This window comes from Panthera leo, chromosome A3, assembly GCF_018350215.1.
Source record: "Panthera leo isolate Ple1 chromosome A3, P.leo_Ple1_pat1.1, whole genome shotgun sequence".
Classification (NCBI taxonomy): Eukaryota; Metazoa; Chordata; class Mammalia; order Carnivora; family Felidae; genus Panthera; species Panthera leo.
In genome coordinates this window covers 101,334,253-101,356,482 of record NC_056681.1, presented here as the reverse complement: position 1 = coordinate 101,356,482, position 22,230 = coordinate 101,334,253, and the positions used below count along the sequence as shown (strand labels likewise).

General features: G+C 46.4%; 1 protein-coding gene and 2 long non-coding RNA genes across 6 annotated transcripts in view; 1 reads left to right on the top strand and 2 right to left on the bottom strand.

Moving 5' to 3' along the window:
* Positions 1-5,437: 5,437 nt before the first annotated feature.
* TEX37 (testis expressed 37) lies at positions 5,438-10,343 on the bottom strand. Of its 4 annotated transcripts, XM_042932969.1 has the most exons (5): positions 10,247-10,343; positions 9,651-9,723; positions 9,399-9,435; positions 8,572-8,664; positions 5,438-5,978 (listed from the first exon to the last, which is right to left on the bottom strand). In XM_042932969.1, the coding sequence occupies exons 3-5, from the start codon at positions 9,423-9,425 to the stop codon at positions 5,550-5,552; spliced, it is 549 nt and encodes a 182-aa protein (XP_042788903.1). In that variant the 5' UTR covers positions 9,426-9,435; positions 9,651-9,723; positions 10,247-10,343; the 3' UTR covers positions 5,438-5,549. The 4 variants fall into 4 exon arrangements, with proteins under 4 accessions (XP_042788903.1, XP_042788902.1, XP_042788904.1 ...); XM_042932968.1 differs by lacking the exon at positions 9,651-9,723; XM_042932970.1 differs by lacking the exons at positions 9,651-9,723; positions 10,247-10,343 and adding an exon at positions 10,039-10,240.
* Positions 10,344-10,648: 305 nt separating this feature from the next.
* Positions 10,649-15,294, top strand: LOC122216306. The gene is made up of 3 exons (XR_006200823.1): positions 10,649-10,848; positions 12,551-13,263; positions 14,911-15,294. It is a non-coding gene; the product is annotated as an uncharacterized LOC122216306 (long non-coding RNA).
* LOC122216305 overlaps positions 13,239-22,230 on the bottom strand; it is a 56,608-nt gene continuing 47,616 nt past the window's right edge. The window contains exon 4 of the long non-coding RNA XR_006200822.1: positions 13,239-13,318. This is a non-coding gene — a long non-coding RNA (uncharacterized LOC122216305). The remainder of the gene's footprint in view (positions 13,319-22,230) is intronic.

The following is a 22,230-nucleotide window of genomic DNA, read 5'->3' as shown; positions in this document are numbered from 1 at the left end:
AGGGGGCGCTCCGGCTGCGGTGGGGTCTGAGGCAAGACCAAGTCAGAGAGATTTCCAGGGTGGGGCTGTCGTGCCTGCAGTGGCTCTTGCCCAGACACAGCTCAAGGTCACCTTGGGGCCTGCGTGTGGGACTGTGTGGCCAGTGCCTCACGCGCCGTGTGTTGGGGTCTCTATTCATCATCGTCGCTGGAGCCAGCGACTCCCTGTGCTGTCCTGCTCCGAGGGGCCCAGGTCCCAGCCAGCCTTCCTGCTCTGGCTCCCGTGGACCTGTCCGGGCATGACTCTGTGATCCATTTCAAATCTTCAGCATGGCCAGTCCCAGCCCTTGGAAGTCCATGACGAGGGCTGTGACCTCCTGAACACCTCGGATTCAGAATCCAGAGGGAGCCCTGCATCTGCCCATCTTCTTGGTGGGGCAATTGTTCACACCAAATGGCAGGTTTGGAAACTTGGACATTAGGGAGCAAGACAGCTATCATATTAAAGGGCTTTCTATCATTTATTTAGAACAAAATGGCATGCAACATTCTAAAACTGACTGAACCACTGGGGTTAGAATCAGATGCTTCTGGGATTCAGATTCTAGCTTTGCCATGAGTGGCTTTGGGCCGATACTTAACTTCCCTGAACCTCTGTCTCTTCATCCGTATGTGAGGACAGAAGAACGTTGGTGATGTATGCACAGAGCCTGGCTTACAACAGGTGATGGGTAAAGGGTGGCTATTGTTACATTTTTACAACCAAATCACTTTGTGGAAGTAACTATGTGTTAAAACTGTCAGTGGATCCCTATGGCCCAACACTGGAAAAAACGTTCACAAGCATTGAAAAGTGGTGAGATTGCACTCATAAACCTTCTTTTACAGACATCCTAGAAGCCATTTTGGATAAAACAGATTCACCAAACAGTGTAATAGGTCAAGGAGAAGGGACACGTTAGCAAGAAAGCATTTTGCAACCCATGAAGAGATAAGGGTCATTTGTGAAATTATTCAACCTCACCGGGGATCAGATTATACTATCCAACTAACAGACTTTCTCTTTCACGCTCTCCTCCTTCCCTCCCTTCCTTTCTTCCTTCCTCCCTCCCCCTCCTTTCCCTCCCTCCCTTCCCCCTTCCATCCCCCTTTCCTTCCAGCCTTCCTTCCTCTCTTTTTTTTTTACTCAGAATAGCAAGGATGACAAGGATATTATGAACTAATACACTTAAAGATGGCTAGCCATAGCCTAAAGGTACGTCTGTCTTCCTTTTTTCCTCCTTTCCTTTCTTCCTTTTCCTCCCTCCCTTCCTCATTTCCTTCCTGTTTAATTTTGTTATTTATTTTTGAGAGAGAGAAAGGGAGAGAGTGTGGGGAGGGACAGAAGGAGAGAATCAGAAGCAGGCTCCATGCTGTCAATGTAAAACCTCACATGGGGCTAAAACCCACAACGTGAGCTCATGACCTGAGCTGAAGCGGGGTGCTCAACCAACTGAGCCATCAAGGTGCCTCATCCTGTTTTACTGTTTATGACGGAAAATTTAAACATGCACTAAAGTGGAAAAGAAGGCAGGATGATGGACTTCCATGCCCCCATCGCCAGCTACAGTTATTTTGTCACTGATCTTGTTTTATTTATTCCCTTGTTCCAGTAACACTGCTTTGCTACAGCATTTTAAAGTAAATTTCAGAGGCACCTGGGTGGCTCAGTCAGTTAAGTATCCGACTTCAGCTCAGGTCATGATCCCCCTGGTTCATGAGTTTGAGCCCCACATCTGTGAGTTCGAGCCCCACATCAGGCTCTGTGCTGACAGCTTAGAGCCTAGAGCCTGCTTTGCATTTTGTGACTTCCTCTTTTTCTGCCCCTTCCCCACTCAAGCTCTGTGTCTCTGCCTCTGTCTGTCTCTCAAAAATAAATAAGCATCGAAAAAAAAAATCAATAAAGTAAATTTCAGACATCATCTCTCCTGTATTTCAAAATTAAATCTCACTGGGGCACCTGGGTGGCTCAGTCGGTTAAGTGACCGACTTCGGCTCAGGTCATGATCTCATGGTTCGTGGGTTTGAGCCCCGCGTCAGGCTCTGCGCTGACAGCTCGGAGCCTGGAGCGTGCTTCGGATTCTGTGTCTCCCTCTCTCTCTGCCCCTCCCCTGCTTGCACTCTGTTCTCACTCTGTCTCTCAAAAATAAATAAATGTAAAAAAAAAAAAAAAAGAAGTCTAACATAACCAAAAGGCAATCATCACACCTAAAAAAGATTCCTTGATATTAAAGATACGCCTGTTTAGAACGTGGTTTGGTATTACTCATTGAGAATACCTACATACACTTTGACACAGTAACTTTGCTTCTTTATCTAATTACGGAAAAAAGTTTATTCTGTAGCCTAATTTGCAAGAGAAAAAGACATAACTGGAAACAACTTGAACCTCTAACTGGTAATTACGGTATGAACATGCAAGCGTGTTTGTAAAGTTTTTTTTTTTTAAGATTGTATTTTTACGTAATCTCTACATCCAACATGGGGCTTGAACTCATGAAGGATATTTATAAAGTTTTAAGGCTGAATGGCGATGCTTATTGCTAATGCAACGAAGACCAAGCAGCGTTTAAAATTACATATTCAGGGGCACCCGGATGGCTCCGTTGGTTAAGCATCCGACTCTTGATCTGGACTCAGGTCATGATCTCATAGTCATGAAATTGAGCCCCGAGTTAGGGCTCCCTGCTGACAGCACAGAGCCTGCTTGGGATTCTCTCTCTCTCCCTCTCTCTCTGCCTGCCCCCCTCCACCTGTTGCATAGTCTCTCCCTCTCTCTTCTCTCTCTCAACAATAAACTTAAAAAAATAAAATAAATAAATAAAATAAAATAAAATAAAATAAAATAAAATAAAATAAAATAAAATGTATATCCAGTATGAGATTTGTAAAAATACCTATAAAAGGTCTCCCCGGGCACTGACTATATCTCAGATGCTGTGCAAACAGTGTTTCCTCAAAAGGTGGGAGCATTATTAATGCCTCTTACAGATGAGGAAACTGCTGTTCAGAGACATGAAATAACTTTCTAGAATACCCCTCAGGTGCTAGGTAGTAAACTCAGGCATGGGTGGAGCCCTAGATTTGTCTGGCTCTACAGCCCAAGGATCTGACTGAGCATCTGCTACGCTGGGAATCAAAATGTTACCAGTTGTTACTGGCTGAGCAGTGGGATTAGAGGTGATTTCTTTTTCTTCTTCATGCTTTTCTTCACTTTGCAGGATTTTCCACTGAAGGTATTAATTTTATGTTAGAAAAAAATATGTTCTGATTACATATTTTAAATTGTGTATTTAAAAGTTCAGGGAGAACATATTAGGAACATGTGCTATACAAAGAACTAACATGGCCAATGTGCAAAAAAAAAAAAAAAAAAAATCCTATAAACTGATAAGAAAAAACATAATTCGGGGCGCCTGGGTGGCTCAGTCGGTTGAGTGGCCGACTTCGGCTCAGGTCATGATCTCGCGGTCCGTGAGTTCGAGCCCCGCGTCGGGCTCTGTGCTGACAGCTGAGAGCCTGGAGCCTGTTTCGGATTCTGTGTCTCCCTCTCTCTGACCCTCCCCCGTTCATGCTCTGTCTCTCTCTGTCTCAAAAATAAATGAACGTTAAAAAAAAAAAAAAAAGATAATTCAGGGTAAAAGATGTGACTCAGAAACCCAATGGCAAATGATATAATAAAGACCATGGGAGTGCCTGGGAGGCTCAGTTGGCAGTGTAACCAATTTGTTTCCAGCTTAGGTCATCATCTCATGGTTCTGGGGATCAAGCCCCAAGTCAGGCTCCTTGCTGACACAGTGCAGCCTGCTTGGGATTCTCTCTCTCACACTCTCTCTGCCCCTCCCCAACTTGTGTTCTGTCTCCCTCTCTCTCTCTTTCTTCCTCTCTCTCTCTCTCAAAATAAATAAGCTTAAAAAAAGAAGAGATACTGTATCTCACCAGTACCCAAGTAATGACAAATTAAAACCACAATGAAATACCATTTTCTATTTATCAAATTAGCAAAAATCAGAAGGATTGATAATGTCCATCATAAGGAGATGGGGATAAGAGGCACTAGTAGCCACTGCTGGGAGGATGGGGGCACTTCTAATGGTATCTATTAACAGCAAACACCCGCCCCATCAGACCCAGCACAAACCCAGCCCTTGTAAGACTCTTACAGAAATAAAAGCAGCAAGGGTATATGTTCACGAATTGTTACTGCTGTATTATTTGTAGGAAGGAAACTGGAAAAGCCTCACTGCCCACAAATAAGAGAATCCTTCAATACGTCACAATCCATCAATTCAATGGAATATCAGGCAGCTGTTAAAAAAATATATAATTAGATCTGTCATGGTTTGTGAGATCGAGCCCCACATCAGGCTCTGTGCTGACAGCTCGGCTCCTACTTGGGATTCTCTCTTTCTTCCTCTCTGTCCTTCCCTCATTCCTACTCCCCCTCTCTCTCTCAAAATAAATAAATAAACTTTAAAATAATAACAATAATTGCATCTGGGGTGGCTGACGGGCTCACTAGGTAGAGCATGCAACTCTTGGTCTCAGGGTCGTGAGTTCAAGCCCTACACTGGGCATGGAGGCTATTAAAATCAAACAAACAAAAACAAAGAAAGAAAAAATAGATCTGTAAGTGATGGCTTGTGAAGAGAAACGGAAGGTGCAGAGTATTGTGTATGACCTCATTACTCAAGCATGGTCCCCTGTCCGGAAGTGCTGGCCTCACCTGGGAACTTGCTGGAAATGCAGAATCTTGCCCCTGTCCTAGACTGACTGGCTCAGAATCTGCATTTTAACGAGATTCCCTGGGGAAGCACTAGGTGTCTGGTGTGATTCCAATGGGAAAGCCTCCTCAGGTTTTGTGGCAAAAATGGACAGTCGTCCACCCCAATACACCCTCTCCTTCTATTCTGCTGGCTTCCTGTTTTTCACCGGCACATGGCCACCCAGGATGAAGGTGTATTTCCCAGCCTTCCTTGCAGTTTGGTGGGACCATGTGGCTAGGCTGTGGCCAAGAGGACAGAACTGGAAGGGAAGAATGTCATTTCTGCACTGTGCCCCTAAGAGGGCATATGTATGTTTACAAAAGCACCACTGAGCAAGAAGGAACGTGTAAAATGACGCCCTTGAAGTGGTCACTGTGGGTGGCTCCAGCGTGGGACCAGTCTGCAATCGCACTCAACATCCAGACAACTCTGGGGAACGTGATTTTTCCCATTTCGTAAGTAAATGCCTGCAGCAGCAAGAATCTTTACAGCGGGACGCTCAACTGACACGGATTCCAGCCTCCAAAGACGCCAGTTTTCCTTCTCTCCCTCCGTCCTGCCCTCCTTCCCTCATCCCCTCCTCCTCCTACAGGTGGGCAGAGATGTGGTGCCAGGGCAGGCAGGGCGCAAAGCAGAACAGGCGGGGCTCCTGGATCATCTTCCACGGCTTTATTTTCACTTCTCCTGTCCATTCTCCAAGGGCAGTGGGGGATTGCCTGGTGAGAGGGAGGGTTTCCACAGTGCCCCTGCGGGCGCCCCACACTTCCTACTGGTAAAATGGCATCAAGGGCCCCCATCGGTTCAAGACGGGGAACTTGACTTTGTGGTGATGAGGACAGAGGCAGCCAGGCAGCAGGAAGTAGCCTTTGCCCTCCTTGGCGGCAGGCTGGCGCTCGGGCTCCAGGAGGCACGGAAAGTGGGCGCTCTGGTGGACGCGGTTGGGATCGCCCTGGGCCAGGTACAGAGCGTGGGAAACCGGGTACACGGAATGGCAGAGACCGGTGAACCTGCCTTCGCCCTCTGCCGTGGTCGCCCGGTCTTGGTCTTGTGGTGGGAAGAAGCCTGGGAGCCCCAGGTCTCTGGCGGTCATGGGAGGAGTTTTGAAGGCGGGGTACCCATCCTCTAGCTTGGGCCTGGAGCTGGGGATCGGCCTGTACAACTCTTTGTCCCGGAGCTGGGCATCCAGCTTCATTTGCTGTGGAAATAAATCACACATGAACCAAGAGCTGAGCTCGGTGAGAGGCGAAGCTTCCTTGGCCTCATCCTCCAGGGAGCACACTTCTCTTTATTTAAAAAACATTGGGGGCACCTGGGCGGTTCAGTCCTTTGAGTGTCCTACTCTTGATTTGAGCTTGGGTTGTGATCCCAGGGTGGTGGGATCCAGCCCCATGCTCAGTGTGACGCCCGCTTAGGATTCTCTCTCTTTCCCTCTGCCCCTCTCCCCCACTCATGCTCTCTCTCTCTTAAAAAAAAATTAGTTTTTGAATGGTAATGTATATGACTGAGGGCAATACTGAAATAATACAAAGGGTTTTTAAAATTTTTTTATTAAAATTTTTTTGTAATGTTTTATTTATTTTTGAGAGAGAGTGCAAGCAGGGGAGGGGCAGAGGGAGAGAGAAGGGGACAGAAGATCCAAAGCAGGCTCTGTGCTGACAACGGCAAGCCCGATGTGGGGCTTGAACTCATGAACCTCCAGATCAGAACCTGAGCAGAAGTAGATGCTCAACCGACTGAGTCACTCAGGTGCCCTTCTTCTTCTTCTTCTTCTTTTTTTTTTTAATGTTTATTTTATTTATTTTTGAGAGAGAGAGTGAACAGGGGAGGAGCAGAGAGAGAGGGAGACAGAATCCCAGGCAGGCTCCCCTCTGTCAGCACAGAGACTAACTCAGGGCTTGAACTCACAAACTGAGAGATCATGACTTGAGCCGAAATCAAGAGTCAGACGCCTAACCGACTGAGCCACTCAGGTGCCCCATGTATCTTTTTAGATATAGTTTATGTACATACAATGATACATATAAACATATAATGAAGTTCCACACACCCTTGGTTTGTACACAAATGCACATTATAATCCCACTCTGCACTTTGCTTCCACCAAATACTATATCCCAGAAATTGTCCCATTTTGTTTGTCTAGATCTTCTTATTTTTAGGGGCGAAACCTCTAAATAGGAAAGGATTTCTTAAGACTTCAAAAGAGCAGATGATACAGGGAAAGATGCCTACACCTGGCTATATTTTGCCAGTAAGAATTGGGTAAGAATTGCGATTCACTGAGAGGAAGTGAAAAGATGAACCACAGCCTGTGAACTTTTGCCATTTTATATAACTAACAAATGAAACATGTCTACAATATGTAAAGAACTCCTACAAATTAATAAGAAAAAGACAAACATCCCACTCAAAAAAACAAAATGGGCAAAAGGCAGGACAGACATCTCACAGAATAATAAATATCCGGAAACATGGGATCACAAGAAAATATTATTTCAAACCAACCAAATCAGCAAAAATCTGAAAGTCTATCAATACCAAGTTTATGGCAAGGTTGGAGAGTTACAGAACTGACTGTCTCTGCTGCATCGATGTAACAACTTTGGCAAATAGCGATGTTACCTGCGACCAGCAATTCCACTCCCGGGGCGGTGGATACATTAGGCTGTGCAATCCTCATTGCAGCACTGGGCAGTGGGGAGGGGTAACAAAAAAGTAAAAACCCAGATGGTCAACGGGACAGGCATGGTGGCACATTCAAGCAGTGTAGTACCACACAGCAGAAATGAATAATATATTATATAAAATACAATGTTCAGCAAAAAATAAAAGTCACAGAAGAGGATGAATAGTATGATCCAATATATAATAAAGCTCAAAAGGCAAACCTAAACAATTTGTTTGAAGGGACACATACATATAGAGTAAAGCTATTTTTTAAAGAAAGACACAAGGGAGGGGAGCCTGGGTGGCTCAGGTGGTGGAGCATCCGACTCTTGATTTGGCTCAGGTCATGATCTCACGGTTCGTGAGTTCGAGCCCCACGTCAGGTTCTGCACTGACAGTGAGGAGCCTGCTTGGGATTCCCTTTCTGCCTCTGCCTCTCTTTCAGAAATAAATAAACTTAAAATAAACACACACACACACACACACACACACACGGGAATGATTAACCCAAAATTCAGAATAGTGGCTACGTCTGGAGGTGGGAGGAGGTGGGAGCAGGGAGGGGCCCACCAGGGCTCTCTGGTACTTCTAACGTGCTATGTTTTAACCTGGCTGATAATGGGTACATTGGTGTTTGTTTTGTCAATGTTATTTAAACTGTAAATGTATATTATTTACACTCTTTTGTATGCATGACTTAGAGTTGATGTACATTTTATTTTTTTAAATTTTTTTTTGTTTATTTATTTTTGAGACAGAGAGAGACAGAGCATGAACGGGGGAGGGTCAGAGAGAGGGAGACACAGAATCTGAAACAGGCTCCAGGCTCTGAGCTGTCAGCACAGAGCCCGACTCGGGGCTCGAACTCACGGACCGCGAGATTGTGACCTGAACTGAAGTCAGACGCTCAACCAACTGAGCCACCCAGGCGCCCCTAGAGTTGATGTACATTTTAAAGCATACATACTCACAAAACATACACATAAAAGACTTCTTTAGATCTCCTGGCATCAGCTATTGTTCGAAGTAAGTGCCCCCAATATCCGCGCTCATAATACAAATGCAGGAAAGATGATTTCAGTCGGCCGTTGAAGAAAAGACAAGACCGAGCAACTTCTTACCTCTTGTAGTGTGACCCTGGAGTATTTGTGCTTCCCGTAGGGTTGATAGTCAATCATGTAAGAGCTCTGGTATATATCTAAGTCCGCAGGGGCCTACAGGGCAAGGGAGATTACAAAACAAGAGATCCCGTCTTGCCATTCTTCCACCTAAAGGCAGCCGTGGCTTCTCATGGTCTACAGGACCAAGACCAACTTTTGGGCTTGGCATTCAGAGCCCCTCACGATCTGGCTTCCACTGACCTCTACCACCTCATCCCACTTGGCTCCCCCCCATGCCCTCTGTACACCAGCCTCGCTACAGTCTACTCTTCACGGGTGCACATGCTCTTATCTCCCGCCGGAAACACCAGTGGTACTCCTCACGGACTGGCAAACTCCTACACATTCTCCAAAACCCAGATTAAATTTCGCCCCAAAACATCTATCCCACCCCTTCATTCCTCACCTCCCCCAAATTAAACTTTTTCTCCTCCGCTTTCATACAACATTTTACGTCCCTCGTTGCAGCACTTATCGTGGCGAATTGTAATGGATTTAATGAAGCACACAAGGTTAGGACCTAATCTTGGACATCTCTGCAGCCTCAAAACCCAGCACAGGGACCGACACACCCACGATACCTAATACATGCATGCTGAATACGTAAATGAACCCTCAGAACATTGCAAATCCTTAGCTTTCCCCTACTGGTTAAAAAACAAGAAAAAAAAAAACCCACCATTTCAGAATGATCATCATAGGGATCCCCAAAGCGTCTGGGCCTGTTTGTTAAAGCTGCCCAACCTCGAAGTGGCCACGAGGGACAGACAGAAAGCCACAACACTCACCTGTCTGGAGTACACCACACCTGCCATGGCAGATGACCTAGACACAGACAAGTTGGTTAGCCCTGCTTCTGTCACATGCCGGGGAAACAGCCATTGTCCCCAAAGCTGTGCCAACCGAGCACAACTGCCCCAATCCTCTCAGCCCCACCCTGCATATGACTCAGTCACCCAGGGGTTGATGGCAGCAGGGATCGATGGGCAGGTGGACAGGGGTCCTGGGACAAAGGGGCATGAGCAGGCCCCAGACCGAACCTGAGTCGATGAGAACATCAGATTCACCTCTCAAGCAGGGCAAGTCGTGTGCTGGTAAATATTTAACAACCACCTTTGGAGGCAAATAAATAAGCGTTTACCGATTTCTGCATTTCTGTCGTGCAAATGCTCCCACCATGGCCCATTTCAAGCTACCCACATAACGCTGCACTGAGGAAGCAAGCCACGGGCCTAGGACTTACAGGTGCCCTGATTCAGAAGCACAAATCATGTTTTCCAGCAGGGATCGGGAGCATCCAGGGTGAAGAAGCAAGGTTCTGCATACCCAGTTCAATGATAGCCGCAGGAAGGTCCAATCCTGCCCCTCGCCCCCCCAGCCCTGAAGTTTTAGCAGGGAGCCTCACAGCTGGGAGCAATCTGAGCTCACCCTGTATTGTGTGCATGGACCCTTAGGCTCTTGACTGGTACTCCATTTCATTCCCATGGAACACTGCCCCGAGCCTATTCCATTCAGTGGGCTGTGACCCAGTGGGGTGGTTGCCAGACCTCAAAAAGTCCATACGCCCCCTCCTTTTTGTGCATAAAGAGCTCCCCTCCTGGGGCTGGGGGCCAGCGTCAGTGCAAACAGCACCTACCCCTCCTTCTACCAAGCAGATGACGATGTTCCTGCCCTTCCAACTCCAGGTGCCCCTGCCTCGTGAAGAGTCCTGTCTCTGTGCCCCACCACCACACCTGTCTTTTTTTTTTTTTTTTTTTTTTTTTTTTTTTTAATTTTTTTTTTTTTCAACATTTTTTATTTATTTTTGGGACAGAGAGAGACAGAGCATGAACGGGGGAGGGGCAGAGAGAGAGGGAGACACAGACTCGGAAACAGGCTCCAGGCTCCGAGCTGTCAGCACAGAACCCGACACGGGGCTCGAACTCACGGACCGCGAGATCGTGACCTGGCTGAAGTCGGACGCTTAACCGACTGCGCCACCCAGGCGCCCCAACCACACCTGTCTTTGAGATGAACCCTGACCTGTGTGATGCAGGCTGCTTTGATCACAGCCCCTGGTCATTGTGATGGGTGACCAGCTAACCTCCCGGGTGTCTGCCCCTGACTCAGCCTCTCAGAGCAAGTCACTGATGTTCCAGCACACCTGAGCCAGCATGAGCTCTAGCAGCCGCATTGGAAGGTACATGGGAGGCAGGGCCTTTACGGTACTCTACAGTCGGTCGTTTCCAGGAAAGGAAGGTAAACAGAACCCCACATGGATTTTGACATCAGACATTGCGTGACTCAATCCACTGCATACCATAGCCCCTCCAGGCAGGCCTCTGTTGGCTGAAAGGCTGGCTTGTCCATTCTCTGTCAAAATTTCACCCTCTTTCACGCCCTTTAGGATGGCTATAATCCAAAAACGAAACGTAATAAATGTCGACAAAGATACGGAGAAACTGGAGCCCTTGTGTGCCCCTGGTGGGAATCGGAAGGTGGCACAGCCACTGTGGAAGACAAGATGGCGGTTCCTCCAAAAATCACACCTAAACAATTACCATATGATCCTGCAATTCTTCCTTTGAGTGTGTGCCCCAAAGAATTGAAAGCAGGAGCTCGAACACATACTTGCCCGACCATGTTCATGGCAGCAGTATTCACAATAGCCAAAAGATGCAAACAACCCCAATATCCAACAACAGGTGAATAAATAAACGAAACGTGATACATACACACAATGGAATACTATTCTGTTTTGTAAAAAGTTAAAAATTGCTAATTCCAGTGTAGTTAACATGCAGTGTTATACTTGTTGCAGATGTACAACACTGTGAGTCAACAGTTGTATACATCACTCAGTGCTCCTCACAAGTGCCCTCCTTAAACCCCATCAGCTGTTTCACACATCTCCTGTCCACCTCCCCTCTGGTAACCACCAGTTTGTTCTCTATAGTTAGGAGTCTGGTTTTTTTGGTTTGTCTCTTTTTCCCTTTGTTCAAATATTATTCAGGGTTTTTTTTTTTTTTTTTTAACCTTTATTTATTTTTGAGACAGAGAGAGACAGAGCATGAATGGGGGAGGGTCGGAGAGAGAGGGAGACACAGAATCGGAAGCAGGCTCCAGGCTCCGAGCTGTCAGCACAGAACCCGACACGGGGCTCGAACTCGTGAACCACGAGATCATGACCTGAGCCCAAGTCAGACACTTAACCGACTGAGCCACCCAGGTGCCCCTATTATTCAGTTTTAAAAAGAAGATCGGGGCACGTGCTGCAACATGGATGAACCTTGAGAACATTACGCTAAGTGAAATAAGCGAGACCACAAAGGACAAATATCATAGGATTCCACTTACAAGAGGTGCCTAGAGATGTCAAAATCAGACAGAGGAGGCACCTGGGTGGCTCAGTCAGTTGAGCGTCCGACTTCAGCTCAGGTCATTATCTCGCAGTCTATGAATCTGAGCCCCAAGTCAGGCTCTGTGCGGATGGCTCAGAGCCTGGAGCCTGCTTCCGATTCTGTGTCTTCCTCTCTCTCTGTTCCTCCCCCACTCGTGCTCTGTCTCTCTCTGTCTCGAAAATAAGTGAACGTTAAAAAAAGATTTTTAAAAATCAGAGAGACAGGCAGTAGAGTGGTGGTTGTCAGGGGTTGAGAGGAACGAGTACAGAGTTTTAAGATAAAAACTTTCTGGAAATGGCTAGTGGCAATGATGGCATAGTATTGCAAACATACTTAAACCACCAAATTGTACATTGAAAATGGTAAATTTTAGGTTATATATATTTACCACAATAAAAATTAGTCACTCTTTTTAAGGGCCACCTCTCCCATGAAGCTCTCCTTGTTCTCTTTACTAGACGCTTTTCATTTATCCAACCAATATGTATTGAGCACTATTTTGTGTTGGGCACTGTTCTGAACTGTGCAGATTCAACAGTAAGCAATATTCCGTCCCTTAGGCCACCATGATTGATTCAAGGAGAGGCTCGTGACCCAAGGTGGGCTGATGAGCATCATGCCAGCTCCTGGCAAAGCATCTCTCTCTTTCCGGGATAGCAGGCACTAAGGACTGTTGGAGCCTGGAGCTGTCTGAGGGCATCTTTGCCACCAGTCGAAGGGAGCCTGGCCAAAGAATAAAATGAGCAGGGAAAAGAAGACCCAAGAGATGGAGACAGAAAGTGACTGTATCATGAGGACACCAAGCCCCTGGATACAACCATGCCTGAAGCTTAAACTACATTCAGACTTTGCGGTTTGTATGAGCCGATATATTCCTTTTCCTGCTGAAGCCAGTTTTAGTGGAGTTTGCACAACTTACAGCTAAAACAGTTCCAACAAATCCAAGGTTGGAGAGAGAAAGTAGTTATTTCTCCTAGCAAACTGTGGTGTCCTTCAGGTAAAGAACTTGGTGTTAGTCACCTTCTTATCCCTCAGTGCACTTTCACTTAGATGTAAGAATTTAAGAAGTGCTTGTGAATGTAATAACACTGAAGGAAATGGTAAAGAACTCGGTAAAGAATGCAATCGCGGCAGAGATACAAGCGGAAGGGACAGCCGGGCCACCACAAGAGGCTTTTGTGCCGCAAGGATATATTTCCAGGAAAATAAAACCAAGTGGAGTCCTGACTTCAAATCCTGATACTTGGTATCTTCACGCCTTTGGGTAAACCAGGTAAGTTCAGCAGAAACCAGTTTGCTCATCTGTAAGACAGGTATGTGATTTCCACCTGAAATGAATGTAGAAAGCCAAATGGATAGTGAGTCTGTGACGGTACTTGGTGGCTCTTCATGCCAGTGTTTACCCATGTTTTCTGAGTCTCTGCTCTGTACCAGACGTTGTACAGGGCCTGTGATCAGAGTGGTGACGTAAACCAGAAGTGGTCTCTGCCTTCGTGAAGTTACAGCTTAGCGATAGAGAAATGTATTATATAAGTGAGTCTTTAAATACAACGGTGATGATGCCATCGAAGACAAGTTGGGTGCGGGGACCTGATCCAGTCTTAGAGGGGAGACCTGTGCCAAGTAGTGACATTATAACTCAGTCCTAGGGAGGAAGGCGAATGCTCTGGCCTGTGTGACTGCTGTAGGACTCGAGGGAGCCCTGTCTTGTGTGGAAGACAGAGGCTGCTCTACTAGGGCAGAGTGAGGAGAGACAGGGGCGACTGACTCCAGATGAGGCTGGGGTGGGGGTGGTTTGTCCAGTGGGGTACACGGGGATTGGTGGGTTTTATCCTGAAAATAATGGGAAGTACCGGGGAATTAAAGCAGAAGGATGAAACAACATATCAAAAAGATCACTGATGGACAATGGCCTGGGGTGGGGGAGGTGGGGGGAGGGTGAGATAGGATCCAGGCAAGGAGTTTGCAGGCCACTAGCTGATGGTGGCGGCTGGGACAGGTCAGAGGAGATGACAGTGATAGGGAGAAGAATGGGCAGATTCAAGAGGCATTTTAGAAGTAAACTCTATAGAATTTTTTCAATGTTTATTTATTTACTTTGAGAGAGAGAACGCAAGCGGGGAAGGGGCAGGGAGAGAGGGAGAGGGAGAATCCTAAGCAGGCTTCAAACTCAGTGCAGAGCCCAGTGTGGGGCTCGATCTCATAACCTTGAGATCACGATCTGATTTTAAGAGTTGGACACGTAACCAACTGAATCGCCCAGTCACCCCACACTCTATAGAATTCATTATCCGGAATCAGCAGGAGCAAGACAGAAGTATCAAAGATGGTTCCCAGAGTTTGGGGATGAGCCGCTGGGGGTTGGTCCCCCTTTGGTAAGGTAGGAAATTCCAGCAGAGGAGCCAGCTTGGGGAGTAAGACAAATATTGCATTGGTGCGGCCTGTGTGGCTTCCAAGTGGGTAAGAGAATCTACAGCCCCCAGAAGAAAGCTCTGGACCTGTGATACACACTCTGGAACTGCTGGTGACACAGGCGGTATTTGAAGCTAACAGAGAGGATTTGCCACGTTTGGGGAGCAGAGCTCTCTCCCACACAGCCCTGCTGTGCGAGCCTGCCCTAAAGAGCTTTCTTCTGCCTCTCTAAAAGGGCAGCAGGAAGGGAAATAAGGCCACGGGAGTGAAAAGGTGAAGGGGTCCATGTACTCTTTTTTTTTTTTTTTTTTTTTTAGTTTCTGGCATTTGCCACTTCCACTGCGGTCAGGTTTCTGCAGAATCTCTGGGCTTCAGAGTTCATGCAGCAACGTCAATGCATTAACCTACAGGAGCAGGGCCGAGGCCTCAGATGGGCCACCCCATGGCTAGCCACCGTGGGCAGGTTCACGCCGAGAGCCTCAGTGCCCCCATTTCTTCCTCCATCTAGGCTACAACATAGCTACGACGTGTCGTAAGCTCACACAGACGCACTGCTGGATCGCCATGTACCGATGTTCAAGTTCCCACGGCGCAATCCCTGTTGTTTTTCTGAAGCAGCACAGGTAAGTTTCTCATGGTTCTTGCTGTCTCCTCCAGCAGCATGAAGGGCGATCTTTTCAACATTGGTAAGGGATGAAAAATAAACCAGAAAACAAATCCTGTTTGTTTTTTTAAAGCCTACATACGGGCGTTGGGTTCAAATTGTATAGAGTAAGACAAACTACGCGGCACGCTAGAAACCAACATGAGTGTGTTTCCAAAAACATGGTTAGGGTGAAGTAAACGTTTAAAAGCACACACAAATATATTGTGTGGACAGCAATCAATAAGCAGAATCCACAAAGCACAGGGCACACGGACGGCTCTCAACAAGATCCTCCCCTCCTTCCTTCGGTGAGAACATTCACCTCTCTATCTTCATTTCCTTTTTGAGAAAATACATATGGACACGGTTGGATGACAAAACTAAAGGAGAAAAATCGGTACAATGCCTTGGCATCTGAGCTGGTATGCTGTAGGAGCCTAATTATCGTAGCAGTCATTCATTTGAGAGAGAATCAGTTTGGCTCCTTCTGGAGGGAAAGCTGGGCCCCAAGTTTCTGTCTATGCAAATTCAGCATGTTAATATTGTTAAATCACAGGAGGAAATTCTTTTCCCAAACCAGAAGCCTTCGAGTTCCTCCAGGCTTATATTAAAGGGATTACAATCCATTTCCTTCCTAATACGGCTAATGCGCTATGGGAAGCCCTCAGGCCAGGGATTAAAGCATTTATGCCTTTAATTAGGAGCAAACCTTCCCTTAGAGCCTGAAACACAAACAGCAAGTCGACACTACAAAGGCCTCCTCCCAGAGCAATGGGGATACCGATCCCTCTCCAGGAGCCAGGAGCCTCCAAAGGGCTTAGCAAACTCCCGCCTTTCCCAAACAGGGTGCCTCAGCTGGGAGGGCCCTCAGCAGAAACGGACACCCCTTCAGGTGAAGAACAAACAAACAAACAAAAACAGATCCTGTGGAGTTAATCAGAATCAGCCCCTGCCGCACAGCTCAGGGGGCAAGAGGCCCCACATCTTCGGGAGGGGACCGGAGGGGGCCGGACACTAGAGCGCGTCAGTTTCGCTCTTCTAGATTTCCCCTGGGGACGCACACAACTGGGTCATTAGCTTTCAAGTGGACAACTCTGAAAATTAAGACGGGTTAGTGCTTCAGAGAGGTCTGTCCCCGCACAGATGCCTTCACCGGCCCCCAACACAGGGTTTGTCAACCTTTTCCATTCTAGATTCATAGCAACTAGCCGGGTCACCTAGAGCAGGCTTTCTCCAAGGGCAGCCCAGTGACCGGCTGCTTCAGTCCCCTGGATATATGTTAACACCTAGATTTTTGCTGCCACCTTCCGTGTCGGAATCTTTGGGAGTAGGAGCCAAGCCCAGAATCTACCTTTTAACAAGCCTCACGAGAGTCTTATGATTCTTTTTAATATTTTCTAAGTTTATTTATTCATTTTGAGAGAGAGATAGCATGCATGGGAAGGACAGAGAGACAGAGAGAGGAAGAGAGAGAGAATCCCGGGCAGTTTCCACACTGCACGATGTGGGGTCTGAGCTCACAAAACGTGAGATCATGACCTGAGCCAAAACCAAGAGTAGGACGCCCAGCTGACTGAGCCACTCAGGCGCCCCAGAGATTCTTATGGTTCTTATACTCAACTACAAGGAGACTATGGCCAGGCCACTCCTAGCTTTATGCCTTTATATTTTTTTTTTTTTGATGTTTTATTTATTTTTGAGAGAGAGAGAGAGAGAGAGAGAGAGAGAGAGAGAGAACAAGTCAGGGAGGGGCAGAGAGAGAGGGTGACACAGAATCTGAAGCAGGCTCCAGGCTCTGGGCTATCAGCACAGAGCCCGAGGCGGGGCTCGAACCCATGAACTGTGAGATTAACTGATTGAGTCAGCCAGGCGCCCCACCCTTAGCTTTTTCTAGAGGTGGGAGGCCAGGACCAGGGTCTTTCAGAGACTTGTACAAGTGCAGAGAGCCAGTCAGGGCCCAGCCTGGGGTGCAGATGTGATTCACAGTTCATGTGAATCGATACCAAAAATGCCGGTGAAATTGTTAAACTGGTATAAGAACTTGGAGTCTGCTGCTTCATTTGTTCAACAGCAACTGCCAGCTGCCTTGGTTGAGCAAGACACCGGGTCAGATGCTGTACGTGTCCAGTCCCCGGGGGCGGGGAGAAGGAAGAAGGGGCATTGTCATTGGTGATAATAGGAGATAGAAAGCACAAGGTTTCTGCCATCTGAATTTTACAAACTGGTGAGAGGGAGGAGGGGGAAGGGCCCAAAGGGAGGGTGAGCAAGCACAGGTAAGGGGTGCAGAAGGGAGGGCCATCTGGTATTGACAGGGGACTACACAAATGGCAGAAGAGATGTGGTAAAATCAAGTCTTAAATGAAGAGCCTCGTTTTGTCCAAATCTGGCCCATCTCTGAAGGTTCAGGTAACCTTTGACCTCTGGTGGCAACCACTTCCTGCCCGCTCACGCTCACCCACACCCCTCTCTCTGAGCATTTATAACACTCCAGCAGGTATTTGTCACATAACTGATGCTATTTCCATGCCTTTATTTAGGCGCGCCCTTCTTTTTGCTTCCCCAAAAGATCTGAACCGCCCTTTGCCACTCCCGAGCCTGCCGGACTAGACTTACAAGTGCTAGACCCTGCAATAGTGTTCTTTTTGAGAGTCACAAGATTTTGCATTTGAACCCAGCTCTGCCACTTAAAAACCACGTGCCCTCGGAGAAGTTCCTTATACTATCTTCTCGGTATCCTTCTCAAGTGGTAAAATGGGGATTCAAAATACCTACCCTGCAGGAGAATGGACTAAAATGCTGTAAATTCCCAGCTCAGCCCAATGCCTGGCCCGTCGCATGTGCTCACTAAACAAGAATGAGTGCGGAGCATGTCCCTCAACAGAACATGATGAAAGGGACTTCTTAAAGAAGACCATCGTGTGGGGCGTCTGGGTGGCTCCGTCAGTTAAGTGTCCAGCTTTGGCTCAGGTCACGATCTCACAGTTAGCGAGTTCAAGCCCCACGCTGGGCTCTGTGCTGACAGCTCAGAGCCTGGAGCCTGCTTCCGATTCTGTGTCTCCCTCGCCCTCTGCCCCTCCCCCACTCATGCTCTGTCTCTCTCTCTCTCTCTCTCTCTCAAAAATAAATAAATATTAAAAATTTTTTTTTTTTTTTTTTTTTTTTTTAAAGAAGACCAGTGTGGGAGAAGTGTGCAGCACAGACAGGGAAGAGGAGGGCACAAGAGAAATGACAGCAGCTGGAGGCACCTACAAGCAGCCAGGCACTTGAGAATTGACTGGACATTTGGTGACAATTGTAACAACAGAGCACAACTGCTGGGTTATGTCCCGACTGCTTCACCCCAATCCTTCAGTACGAACCCTTACTCTCCCCATTTTGTAAATGAGGAAAATGAGGCACAGAAGGGATAAGTGACTTGCTTAGGGTCTCACACAGCTATTAAGTGACAGAGACAGGATTGCGGCCCCAGCTTCCTGTGGCCAGAGCTCATGTTTTCAATCCCTGAGCCCTATGGCTTCTGCACAGCTGGAGAGAAATGGGATGGGGTTCTAAAGAGGCAAGTTATATACCGGAATTTGGGGGGTAGTCTCTATTTCAACCAATGTCTTGAATTCCTTGAAGAACGTGAAACGGGGCCCCTGATCTGGAGGCTGGTACCCGCCCTGAGGACGTGGCGTTCTCCAGTTGAACATCAACGAGTTCAGAGAATACTCACGTCGGACAAGACTGCTGTGATCACGATGGATCGCGACAAAAGTAAGGCAAGCAGCTATTTATGTTTGAAGACACACAAACCACGAACATCGTCCAAAACACAGGAATGACCAAACACGGCCCTAAACGTATTATTCCTCCTGCCTGATTGACAAGAATTCTCGAGCCCCTTTATCGAGTCCTCTGTTTCCTGAAAGTGTCCAATCCAGAGCAAAGCCTCGCTTCCTTGAACCCACCCTCAAATCACCTAATACAAACCCAAAACCTATAATAAATAATTTTTGAAAGCATATGGGAAAGATGGCACTATAGGAGGACCCTAGGCTCGTCCCATCCCTCAGACACAACTATATAACGATCAAATCATTCTAAATACTTCAGAAATAAATACTTTTTGATTCCCCATTCTTCTAAACGCTTCTCATCACATGTCTTCTCCCTCTTCCAACCGGACATAAACCCAACTTGTTCAAGTCCGGGCAGATTCCTGATGGTCTTTGGATGGAAGTCATTGACATCTCTCTGGAAATCCCAACGTTTCGGCATCAAAGCTGTTTCCCAGACTGCCTCTTCCAATCAGAAGCCGAATCTTTGTCAGGCCACGCCATGGCTAGGGCCTTGGAAAGGGCCACTGCCCTTATCTTTGGCTGCTTTTGTGTTATTTTGTGTTATGCTTTGGCTATTTTTGTGTTTCTCTCATCTCTCCCATAGAAAGGGGAAGAGTTCTCTATTGAAGTGAGGAGGAGGATCTTATCGATGCCAAAGAACTGCTAAGAAGATTGAACGTGAGGCCACTTCTAGTATGGTGACTGGCAGAGAGATCTCAAACTACAATTCTTAATTTGTTTTATTTTATTGTTATTTTAGTAATGCTTAAAAACATTTTTAAGAAATTCATATTATTAGCTTCTCTCTCTATTCTATTACAATAAATCTCAAAATATGTGATATAGGTGAGGAATGAGATGCTCAGTGTCCTCATAGCATAAATTTTCTCAATAAATGAAGCTTACTATTTTTAAAATGACATATCAAAAAAGTAACCTGTTTAATAATTTTTAAAATTTTCACATGTTTAGTAAAAGATTAGGCATGTCTCCGAATTAAAATACACAAATGACTGGGGCATCTGGGTGTTCAGTCAGTTGAGCATTTGACTCTTGATTTTGACTCAGGTCATGATCTCACGGTTTATGGGATCAAACCCCATGTCGGGCTCTGAGCCTACTTGGAATTGTCTCTCTCCCTCTCTCTCTGCCTCTCCTCTGCTTGCGCTCTCTCTCTCTCTCTCTCTCTCTCAAAATAGACATTTTAAAAACCCACAAATGACCAATAAACACATCATTACAAATTAAAAGGAATGCAAACAAACATATGCAATTTTCTGTTTATCAGAACATCAAAAAAAGTCTTAAATATAATTCCCAGTCCTGGTGTGAGGAAAACAGGTATTTCCTCATACACTATTGTTAGGAGTATAAGCTGCCATAATTTTTTTGAAGGCAATCGGAGGTGCCTACCAAAAATGTAAATGGCTGTACCTTCTGACCTTTGGCAACTACACTTCTAGATGTTGCCTCTTACATCAGTGATCACTCACGTGTGCAGAGATAGGCAGGACACGTTCATTATGGCATTGCCTGAAATAACAAATACCTGTAACAAGCTAAATCTGTATCAGCAGGAGGTGATTAAAGAAACATGGGTCCATCCGCACTATGAGATGCTAGTATGCCTTTAAAGAAAATAAGATAGATCTTCAGATGAACTGATATGGAAAGATGTCCATGTTCATGAGAAGGAGAAACCATTTCCGTGAAGAATGATTTGTGACCCTCAGAGATGGCTGAATAAAATTCTTTTGCCCAGGGGCCTGGGAATGGAATGGACATTTATAACCTCCAGGGTCTCTGGCCCATAATAAATCTAAGACGCGTTCTATGGGGGCTCAGTAACTATTGACTATTGTGATTGTCGATGACGATGATCATGAAAATGAAGATGGTAATGGTGAAGATTCTACACCCAAAAGAGTTAGAAGAAGAATACTGTCCTTTATAGATCTTGCTCTGCCTAGAAGTGACAGCAACATATTAGAAGTGCTTATTTTTTCTCCATGGACCTTTGTCAACTTTGCTAAGTTCTTTCACATGCCTTTTGGGCCTCGAGTCTGGGGTCAGTGGTGGGTCGGGCCATTTAGATGTTGAAAGGGCAAGGTGACCAGTAAGTCACACCCCTGTCCCTCCCGGCCTGACCTGGCACTGGCAGCGTAATCTGTGAGGGGATCTCCCTTCATGCCATCACATTGGAATGAAGTGCGGAGAGGAGCATCTCTCCTAGGAGTCGCGCTGACAGATTGGTCAGTCAGTTTGAGGTCAGCCCCTTCACACCTCATATAACGCAATCTGGCAGTGGGAGGTTGGGAAAGACTTTTTTGGTCACAAACACTTTCTAGATAAGTTGGTGGATCTTAAAGTGTGGTCCTTGGACCTCCCGAAGTGATTGCTGAGAACACGGTCTTAAGACCTCACTACATCCCTCCCAGATCAGAATTTGATGGGGGCCTGGGGTCAGGCCGGGGGATCAGCCTGGTAAACTTGTTGTCAGGGAATTCTTTTGTGCCCTGAAGTTTAGGGACCCCTTGGCAATATTTTGGGAATCCCATTATGACTGATTATATCTTTACGTGAAGAATTTTTGCAAGCAATCAAGCGACCACGACCCCATTACCTGGTGTAGCAAATAATGACAAATAAATGAAACCTGATTTAAGTGGCTCCTCTGTTATATTCCAGCAATCCCGGACATAACACCAAGAATAACAACATTAGGACATGAAATAAGACTTCAAGGAAGATCGTGTAGACACATGCCATTTACTGATTCACTTAATCAGCAAACATTAAACAGCTCACAGCCATATACGAGAATTTGTCAAAAAAAAAAAAAAAGTGTTAAAATTTGGTGAAAAAAAAGAACCTGTCTTCAATTCTCAGAGATGTTCTATTCGTATTCATTTGTAACATGTGGTATACACAGAATTTTGTTTTTCCCTGCTCTTTCTACCAAAACCTTGAACGTAACTGTTTCATTGGTCAAAAGCAATTAACCACCTAAGTGTAACAATGCCCGGAGCCTCCCCCATGGCCTCCCTTCCTCTCTCCCTCCCTGCCTTCATTCTTTCCTTTCTACAAATATTTGTTGGGCACCTGATATATGCCTGGCATTTGGGAATGGCACGCCCTACCTTTTCCACTTGCTGGGATGGGTTTTGTAGTCATAACTAATCACAGAAGCATAACCATAGAAATGATTAGAAGTAATTCACGGACACACTTGATCCATAGCAGGCCCTCGTGATGGTTGCGGTTGGGGAAGCAGCAGGACTCCCTACAGGGAACACACATTTAGGTTCAACCCAGCTGCCCTACTATTTGTGAGTGTGATTCCTGGGGAAGGCTATTTAGT